We start from the raw sequence: 10424 nt of genomic DNA, 5'->3' as shown, positions 1-10424 counted from the left end.
TGGGGGGACACTTGGGGGGATATTGGGGGACATGGGGGGACACTCGGGGGGGGCACGGGGACATTGGGGGGACATTGGGGGCCACTGGGGGGCACAGGGACATTGGGGGACATTGGGGGGACACTTAGGGGGACACAGGGACATTGAGGGGGACACTGGGGGGGCACAGGGACATTGGGGGACATTGGGGGGACATTGAGGGGACATTGGGGGACATTGGGGGGTATTGGGGGACACTCGGGGGGGCACAGGGACATTGGGGACATTGGGGGACACTCGGGGGGGCACAGGGACATTGGGGGACATTGGGGGGACATTGAGGGGACATTGGGGGACATTGGGGGACATTGGGGGGTATTGGGGGACACTCGGGGGGGCACAGAGACATTGGGGGGACATTGGGGGGACATTGAGGGGACATTGGGGGGACACTCCGGGGGGGCACAGGGACATTGGGGGGACATTGGGGGGACACTCGGGGGGTCACGGGGACATTGGGGGGACATTGGGGGGACATTGGGGGGACACTGGGGGGGACACTCGGGGGGGCACAGGGACATTGGGGGACATTGGGGGACACTCGGGGGGGCACAGGGACATTGGGGGACATTGGGGGGACATTGGGGGGACATTGAGGGGACATTGGGGGACATTGGGGGGTATTGGGGGACACTCGGGGGGGCACAGGGACATTGGGGGGACATTGGGGGGACATTGGGGGACATTGGGGGGACATTGAGGGGACATTGGGGGACATTGAGGGGACACTTGGGGGACACTGGGGGGACACTGGGGGGGCACAGGGCCATTGGGGGGACATTGGGGGACATTGAGGGGACACTGGGGGGACACAGGGACATTGGGGGACATTGGGGGGACACTGGGGGGACACAGGGACATTGGGGGACATTGGGGGGACATTGAGGGGACACTGGGGGGACACTGGGGGGCACTCGGGGGGCACAGGGCCATTGTGGGGGTCCCCGGCACACACGGAGGGGGCAGTGTGACACTCCGGGGGGGCCACCCGGGGCCATCCCGGGGGGGGGGGGGGGGTGACACGTGTCGGGGGGGCCCCGGTGTCACCCGATGCCACCAAATCCCCGTGGGATCCGCGTTGGGTTTCACCCCCGGGGGGGGCGGGGGGGGGGGAGGGGGTTTAAATGCCCCCCCAGAACCCCCCCGGGGGCAGTTGGTGCCCCCCCAGAGCCCAGAGAGCCGCGATGCCCGAGCCCAGCAAGGCCGGTACGGGGCCGTAATTAACGGGGGGTAATTAACGGGGGGGGGGCAATAAGGGATTGGGGGGCAATAAAGGGGTGGGGGGCAATAAAGGGTCGGGGGGTAATAAAGGGATTGGGGGGCAATAAAGGATTGGGGGTAATTAGTGAGTGGGGGGCAATAAGGGATTGGGGGGCAATAAAGGATTGGGGGTAATTAGTGAGTGGGGGACAATAAGGGATTGGGGGGCGATAAAGAGGCGGGGGGCAATAAAGGGGTGGGGGGTAATAAAGGATTGGGGGCAATAAAGGGTCGGGGGGCAATAAGGGATTGGGGGGGCAATAAGGGATTGGGGGGCAATAAGGGATTGGGGGGCAATAAAGGATTGGGGGTAATAAAGGATTGGGGGGCAATTAATTAGTGAGGGGGGCAATAAGGGATTGGGGGGCAATAAGGGATCGGGGGGCAATAAAGGATTGGGGACAATAAAGGATTGGGGGGGCAATTAGTGAGTGGGGGGTAATAAAGGATTGGGGGGCAATAAAGGATTGGGGGGTAATAAAGGATTGGGGGGCAATAAAGGATTGGGGGGGCAATTAGTGAGTGGGGGGGCAATAAAGGATTGGGGGGCAATAAAGGATCGGGGGGCAATAAAGGATTGGGGGGCAATAAAGGATCGGGGGGCAATTAGTGAGTGGGGGGGCAATAAAGGATTGGGGGGCAATAAAGGATTGGGGGCAATAAGGGATTGGGGGCAATAAGGGATTGGGGGCAATTAGTGGGGGGGCAATAAAGGATTGGGGGCAATAAAGGATTGGGGGCAATAAAGGATTGGGGGGCAATAAAGGATCGGGGGGCAATAAAGGATTGGGGGGCAATAAAGGATCGGGGGGCAATTAGTGAGTGGGGGGGCAATAAAGGATTGGGGGGCAATAAAGGATTGGGGGCAATAAGGGATTGGGGGCAATAAGGGATTGGGGGCAATTAGTGGGGGGGCAATAAAGGATTGGGGGCAATAAAGGATTGGGGGCAATAAAGGATTGGGGGCAATAAGGGATTGGGGGGCAATAAAGGATCAGGGGGCAATTAGTGAGTGGGGGGGCAATAAAGGATTGGGGGGCAATAAAGGATTGGGGGCAATAAGGGATTGGGGGCAATAAAGGATTGGGGGGCAATAAGGGATTGGGGGGCAATAAAGGATTGGGGGGCAATTAGTGAGGGGGGGTAATAAAGGATTGGGGGCAATAAAGGGTTGGGGCAATAAAGGGTTGGGGCAATTAGTGAGGGGGCAATAAAGGGTTGGGGGTAATAAAGGATTGGGGGGGCAATTAGTGAGGGGGGCAATTAGTGGGGGGGCGATTGGGGGGACAATTAGTGGGGGGCAATTAGTGAGTGGGGGGGCGACAAATGATAGAGGAGCGGTTAATTAACGGGGGCAATTAGTGATTGTGGGGCAATAAATGGGGTAATTAGTGGTTGGGGGTAATAAATGATAGAGGGGCAATAAATGGGGCAATTGGTTAATGGGGGTAATTAGGGGTTGGGGCAATAAATGATTGGGGGTAATTAGTGGTTTGGGGCAATGATAGAAGGGCAATAAATGATTGGGGTAATCAGTTAATGGGGTAATTAATGGGGTAATAAATGATTGGGGGTAATTAATATTTGGAGAGGCAATAAATGGGGCAATTAATTTGGGGAGTAATTAATGGGGGCAATAAATGGGGCAATTAATGCCATAATAAAGGATTGGGGCAATTAATGGGGGCGAAAAAAATGGCTGTGGCAGTTAATGAGGGGGAATTAATGATGAGGGGGTAATTAATGATGGGGCAGTTAAAGCAATTAATGACGGGGGGGCAATTGATTACAGGAGGGGGAATAATTAATTGCCCCAGGGAGGTAATTAGCAGGAGGAGGAGCTGAGGGGGGGGCAGTTAATTACTGGGGGGAAGGAATTAATTATCCCGGGGGGGGGGGGGATTAATTAGGGAGGGGGCACTTAATTAGGGAGGGGGGCACTTAATTAGGGAGGGGGGCACTTAATTAGGGAGGGGGGCAATTAATTAGGGAGGGGGCAATTAAGTATAGAGGGGAGGTGGGGACAGTCGGGGGGGGCAGTAATTATAGAGGGGTTAATTACTGGGGGAGATTTTGGGGGGGGGGTAAGAAAGGCTATTAATTACCTAAAGGGGGGGCTATTAATTATGGGGAGGGATATTAGTTATTGGGGGGGGGGGTAATTGCTTGGGGGGGGGTAGAAGCCCTTGGGGGGGGCAATTACCCCTGGGGGGGCAGTTGGGGGGGGCAGTTGCCTCTTAGGGGGCAGTTGGGGGGTCATTTGCCCCTGGGGGGGCAGTTGGGGGGGGCAGTTTGGGGGGTCATTGGACTCTTGGGGGGCATTTGGGGGGATTATTTGCCCCTGGGGGGGCAGTTTGGGGGGGTCATTTGCCTCTTGGGGGGCAGTTGGAGGGGTCATTTGCCCCCTGGGGGAGCAGTTGGGGGGGGTCATTTGCCCCCTGGGGGGGCAGTTGGGGGGTCATTTGCCCCTGGGGGGGCATTTGTGGGGTCATTTGCCCCGGGGGGGGCAGTTTGGGGGGGGTCAGTTGCTTGTGAAAGTGCTGACAGGGCAGTTTTTTTGGGGGGGGGGGGGGTGACACGTGTGTCCCCCCCCCGGTGACACATGAGCCGTTCCAAAGGGCACTAAATTGGGCTCTTGGAGGGAGGGGGGAATATTTTTTGGGGGGGGGGGGAACATAACACCCCCTTAGATTGGGGGGGGGGGTGTAAAAATGGGGGGGGTAATTAATTAATTAAAGGGGTTTGAGGGGTAATTAATGGGGTTTGGGGGGGTTTGAGGGGGGTTTTGAGGGGGGGATTTGGGGGGTTACCCTGTGCCCCCCCCCCCCCCGTGACCCCCCCCCCCGGGGGGGGGTGTCAAAAAATAGCAAAGCTATTTTTGGGGGGGGGGGGAACCCAATCCTGACCTTTTATGGGGCTGTGACCCCCCCGGGATATTTGGGTCCCCCCCCCTCCTTCCCCCCCCCCCCAAATTGGGTAAATGAAGGGGGGGGGCAGTTAAGGGGGGGGGATTTGGGGGGGGCAAAAGAATGGGGGGGGGAATTGGGGGGTTGGGGGGGGCAAAAGACCCCATGGGGGCAGTTATTTGGGGGGGGGGCAGAGTGGGGGTGGTGATTGAGGGGGGGTAATTGGGGGGGCAAATGATTGGGGGGTAATTAAGGGGGGAGTAAATGGGGGTAATTAAGGGGGAGTAAATGATTGGGGGGTAATTGGGGGGGGAAAATGATTGGGGGTAATTAAGGGGGGGCAAATGGAGGTAATTAAGGGGGGGAATGATTGGGGGTAATTAAGGGGGGGCAAATGATTGGGGGTAATTGGGGGGGGCAAAAAGACCCCAAGGGGGGGCAGTTACTGAGGGGGGGGGTAATTGGGGGGGGGGGGGGACAGAAAAATGGGGGGTAAGTGGGGGGGTAGAGGACCTCGAGATGGGGCTATTGGGGGGGGGGGGGCAAAGGACCCCCAGGGGGGCAGTTATTGGGGGGGGGGGCAAGAAAGGACCTGAGGGGGGGGGCAGTTGGGGGGGGGGGAAATGAACTCCAGAGGGGGTATTTGGGGGGGGGCAGAAAAGGGGGGTATTTGCTGGGGGGGGGTAATTGGGGGGGGCAGAAAGAGGGGGGGCAGAAAAGGGGGGGGCAGAAAGATGGGGGGAAGGGTAAAAGGGGGGTAATTACCCCGGGGGGGGGCAGTTGTGCTTGAAACCCCCCCCCCCCCCCCCGCCCCCCCCTCAGCTGTGAAAAAGGAGAAAAAAGTGGAGAAAAAAGAGGAGAAAAAAGTGGAGAAAAAAGAAGAGAAAAAGGAGGAAAAAAAGGAGGAAAAAAAGGAAGAGGAAAAAAAGGAGGAGGAAAAGGAGGAGAAAAAGGAGGAAAAGGGGTCCGAAGGTGGATAAAAGGGGGGCTGAGGGGGGGTGGTGGACATGGGGGGGGGTCCTGAACCCCAAAAATGGGGGGAGGGTAAATTTTGGGGTGCAAAGAGGGAGGGAGGGGGGGTCCTGAACCCCAAAAATGTGGGAGGGTAAATTTTGGGGTGCAAGGAGGGAGGGGGGGTCCTGAACCCCAAAAAGTGGGTGAGTTGAGCCTGAACCCCAAAATGAGGGGGTAGGGGTGTTGGGGGGGTAAATTTTGGGGTCCTGGAGGATGGTTAATTTTGGGGGGGGGGGTCAGGGTCAATTTTGGGGGGTCTTGGGGGGGGTCAGGGTCAATTTTGGGGTGGGAGCCCCCCCACTCTCTTACCCCCCCCCCCAAAATCTCATTGCAGACTCCAAGGATGATTCCCTGGGTGAGTCGAAACCCCCCCCCTTACCCCAATTTGGGACCCCCCAGTGTGTCCCCCCCCCCTCGAGGACCCCCCAAAACCCCCTTTTTTACCCCACAACCCCCCCCAGATGACATTCACCCCCCCGAACCCCGAGACCCCGAAGGGCTCTTCATCAACAAACCCCAAAGCGTCCTCGTCGACAGCGGTGAGGGGGGGTCCGGGGGGGGGGGGGTCTTGGGGGGCTGAGGGGGGTCCTTGGGGGGTTTTGGGGGGTCTTGGGGGGCTGAGGGGGTCCTGGGGGGGATTTGGGGGGGTCTTGGGGGGCTGAGGGGAGCCTGGGGGGAGATTTTGGGGGGGTCTTGGGGGGCTGAGGGGGGTCTTAAGGGGGTCTTGGGGGGCTGAGGGGGTCCTGGGGGGGGCTTGGGGGCTGAAGGGGGTCCTGGAGGGATTTGGGGGGGTCCTGGGGGGCTGAGGGGGGTCCTGAGGGGGATTTTGGGGGGTCCTGGGGGGCTGAGGGGGGTCCTGGGGGGGGTCTTGGGGGGCTGAGGGGTTCCTGGAGGGGATGTTGGGGGGTCTTGGGGGGCTGAGGGGGGTCCTGAGGGGGATTTGGGGGGGTCTTGAGGGGCTGAGGGGGGTCCTGAGGGGGATTTCGGGGGGTCTTGGGGGGCTGAAGGGAGTCCTTGGGGGGTTTTGGGGGGTCTTGGGTGGCTGAGGGGGGTCCAGGGGGGGATTTTGGGGGGTCTTGGGGGGCTGAGGGGGGTCCTCATGGTGCCGGGAGAGTTTGGGGGTCACTGGTGGGTTTTGGGGTTCCCTGGTGGGGTCTGGGGGTCACTGTGGTGTTTGGGGGTCCCCAGGGAAGGACGTAGCGGTGACCCAGGTGGACGTTGGCCATGGGTTCCTCATGGTGTTGGGAGGGTTTGGGGTTCCCTGGTGGGGGTTTGGGGGTCCCTGGTGGGTTTTGGGGTTCCCTGGTGGGTTCTGGGGTTCCCTGGTGGGTTTTGGGGTTCCCTGGTGGGTTCTGGGGGTCACTGTGGTGTTTGGGGGTCCCCAGGGAAGGACGTAGCGGTGACCCAGGTGGACGTTGGCCATGGGTTCCTCATGGTGTTGGGAGGGTTTGGGGTTCCCTGGTGGGGGTTTGGGGGTCCCTGGTGGGGTTTTGGGGTTCCCTGGTGGGTTCTGGGGTTCCCTGGTGGGTTTTGGGGTTCCCTGGTGGGTTCTGGGGGTCACTGTGGTGTTTGGGGGTCCCCAGGGAAGGACGTAGCGGTGACCCAGGTGGACGTTGGCCATGGGTTCCTCATGGTGTTGGGAGGGTTTGGGGGTCCCTGGTGGGGGTTTGGGGGTCCCTGGTGGGGTTTGGGGTTCCCTGGTGGGTTTTGGGGTTCCCTGGTGGGGTTTGGGGTTCCCTGGGAAGGTCTGGGGGTCACTGTGGTGTTTGGGGGTCCCCAGGGAAGGACGTGGCGGTGACCCAGGTGGACGTTGGCCATGGGTTCCTCATGGTGTTGGGAGGGTTTGGGGTTCCCTGGTGGGGTTTTGGGGTTCCCTGGTGGTGTTTTGGGGTCCCCTGGTGGGTTCTGGGGTTCCCTGGTGGGGTCTGGGGGTCACTGTGGGTTTTGGGGTCCCCAGGGAAGGACGTGGCGGTGGTGGCCCGCGTGGATGGGGCGCAGCTGACGGCCAAACCCACCATCAAATGGTTCAAAGGGAAATGGTTGGAATTGGGCATCAAAAGCGGCGCTCGGTTCCAGTTCAAAGAGAGCTTCGACAAAGAGAGCAAAGTGGGGCACTGGGGGGGACTGGGAGCGACTGGGGGGGACTGGGAGGGGACTGGGAGGGACTGGGAGGGGACTGGGGGGGACTGGGAGCGACTGGGGGGCACTGGAATGGTACTGGGAGGGACTGGGGGGCACTGGAATGGTACTGGGAGGGACTGGGAGGGGACTGGGAGAGACTGGGAGGGACTGGGAGCGACTGGGAGGGGCTGGGGGGGTACTGGGGGGGTGTTGAAAGGGACTGGGATGGTACTGGGAGGGACTGGGAGGGACTGGGAGGGACTGAGAGGGTGTTGAGGGGGACTGGGATGGTACTGGGAGGGACTGGGAGCGACTGGGGGGGTGTTGAGAGGGACTGGGATGGTACTGGGAGGGACTGGGAGCGACTGGGAGGGACTGAGGAGGTGTTGAGGGGGACTGGGATGGTACTGGGAGGGACTGGGAGCGACTGGGGGGGTGTTGAGAGGGACTGGGATGGTACTGGGAGGGACTGGGAGTGACTGGGAGGAACTGAGGGGGTGTCGAGAGGGACAGAGATGGTACTGGGAGGGACTGGGAGTGACTGGGAGGGACTGGGAGGGACTGAGGGGGTGTTGAGAGGGACAGAGATGGTACTGGGAGGGACTGGGAGTGACTGGGAGGGACTGGGAGGGACTGGGAGCGACTCGGGGGCTGTTGAGAGGGACTGGGATGGTACTGGGAGGGACTGGGAGTGACTGGGAGGGACTGAGGGGGTGTCGAGAGGGACAGAGATGGTACTGGGAGGGACTGGGAGGGACTGGGAGTGACTGGGAGGGACTGAGGGGGTGTCGAGAGGGACAGAGATGGTACTGGGAGGGACTGGGAGTGACTGGGAGGGACTGAGGGGGTGTCGAGAGGGACAGAGATGGTACTGGGAGGGACTGGGAGTGACTGGGAGGGACTGGGAGGGACTGAGGGGGTGTTGAGAAGGACTGGGATGGTACTGGGAGGGACTGGGAGTGACTGGGAGGGACTGGGAGTGACTGGGAAACCTGGGGAGGGGCTGAGGGGGTGTTGAGAGGGACTGGGAGGCACTGGGAGGGACTGGGATGGTACTGGGAGAGGGACCGGAGGGCACTGGAGGGGCACTGGGAAAGACTGGAGGGGACTGGGAGGAACTGGGGGGGACTGGGAAGCAGAGGGGGATCTCACTGTGACCCCCCCGGTGTCCCCTGGACCCCCTTTATGTCCTCCCAATATCCCCCAATATCCCCCAATGTCCCCCCAATATCCCCCAATATCCTCCAATATCCCCCCGATATCCCCCAATATCCCCCAATATCCCCCAATATCCCCCAATATCCTCCAATATCCTCCAATATCCCCCGATATCCCCCAATATCCCCCAATATCCCCCCAATATCCCCCAATATCCCCCGATATCCCCCGATATCCCCCGATATCCCCCAATATCCCCCCAATATCCCCCGATATCCCCCGATATCCCCCGATATCCCCCAATATCCCCCCAATATCCCCCGATATCCCCCAATATCCCCCAATATCCCCCGATATCCCCCGATATCCCCCCAATATCCCCCCAATATCCCCCGATATCCCCCAATATCCCCCGATATCCCCCCAATATCCCCCAATATCCCCCGATATCCCCCGATATCCCCCCGATATCCCCCGATATCCCCCAATATCCCCCCAATATCCCCCGATATCCCCCAATATCCCCCGATATCCCCCGATATCCCCCCAATAATGCCCCCCAATATCCCCCGATATCGCCCCAATATCCCCCGATATCCCCCGATATCCCCCCAATATCCCCCCAATGCCCCCCAATATCCCCCCAGGTCTACACCTTCGAGCTGTTCATCTCCAAAGTGGCCATTGGCGATCGCGGCGATTATCGCTGTGAGGTGACGGCCAAGGACAAGAAGGACAGCTGCTCCTTCAACATCGACGTCGAGGGTGAGCGGGGACCCCCCCGACCCCCCAAAACCCCCTCCAGGGCACCCCAACCCCCCCGAACCCCCAAAACCCCTCCAGAGCACCCCAACCCCCCCGACCCCCCAAAACCCCCTCCAGAGCACCTCGACCCCCCCGACCCCCCAAAACACCCTCCAGAGCACCCCGACACCCCCGACCCCCCCAAACACCCTCCAGGGCACCCCGACCACCCCGACCCCCCCAAAACCCCTCCAGAGCACCCCGACCCCCCCCAAATCCCCTCCAGAGCTCCCCAACCCCCCCGACCCCCCAAAACCCCTTCAGAGCACCCCAACCCCCCCCACAGCACCCCCAAACCCCCTCCAGAGCACCCCAACCCCCCGACCCCCCCAAAACATCCTCCAGAGCACCCCAACCCCCCTTACCCCCCCAAAACACCCTCCAGAGCACCCCAAACCCCCCAGCACCCCCAAACTCCCTCAGCACCACCAGACCCCCCTCAGCACCCCCAAACTCCCCCAGACCCCCACAGCACCCCCAGACCCTCCCAGCACCCCCAGATCCCCCCAACACCCCCAAACTCCCTCAGCACCCCCAGATCCCCCCAGTACCCCCAGATCCCCCCCAGCACCCCCAAACTCCCTCACAGCACCCCCAGATCCTCCCCAGTACCCCCAGACCCCCCCCAGAACCCCCAAACTCCCTCAGCACCCCCAGATCCTCCCCAGCACCCCCAAACTCCCTCTGCACCCCCAGATCCCCCTCGGACCCCCCCCAGCACCCCCAAACTCCCTCAGCACCCCCAGATCCCCCCAACACCCCCAGATCCTCCCCAGCACCCCCAAACTCTCTCAGCACCCCCAGACCCCCCCAGTACCCCCAGATCCCCCCCAGCACCCCAAACTCCCTCAGCACCCCCAGATACCCCTCAGCACCCCCAAACTCCCCCAGCACCCCCAGATCCCCCCAACACCCCCAGATCCCCCCCAGCATCCCTAAACTCCCTCTGCACCCCCAGATCCACCTCGGACCCCCCCCCAACACCCCCAAACTCCCTCAGCACCCCCAGACTCCCTCAACACCCCCAAACTTCCTCAGCACCCCTGACTCCCTCAACACCCCCAGATCCTCCCCAGCACCCCCAGACCCCCCAGCACCCCCAGATCCCCCTCAGACCCCCCC

At 61.1% G+C, this 10424-nt stretch overlaps 1 protein-coding gene across 1 annotated transcript in view; it reads left to right on the top strand.

Annotated features, from left to right (window-relative positions):
- Positions 1-1223: 1223 nt before the first annotated feature.
- Positions 1224-10424, top strand: part of MYBPC2 (myosin binding protein C2) — a 52890-nt gene continuing 43689 nt past the window's right edge. The window contains exons 1-6 of the mRNA XM_054052306.1: positions 1224-1255; positions 5059-5177; positions 5554-5574; positions 5681-5758; positions 7177-7325; positions 9146-9263. Of these exons, the coding sequence (XP_053908281.1) occupies positions 1224-1255; positions 5059-5177; positions 5554-5574; positions 5681-5758; positions 7177-7325; positions 9146-9263 (517 nt within the window). The remainder of the gene's footprint in view (positions 1256-5058; positions 5178-5553; positions 5575-5680; positions 5759-7176; positions 7326-9145; positions 9264-10424) is intronic.

This window comes from Cuculus canorus, chromosome 33, assembly GCF_017976375.1.
Source record: "Cuculus canorus isolate bCucCan1 chromosome 33, bCucCan1.pri, whole genome shotgun sequence".
In the NCBI taxonomy this organism is placed as follows: Eukaryota; Metazoa; Chordata; class Aves; order Cuculiformes; family Cuculidae; genus Cuculus; species Cuculus canorus.
Note: the sequence above shows the minus strand (reverse complement) of the source record. Positions and strands in the feature narration are given on the sequence as shown.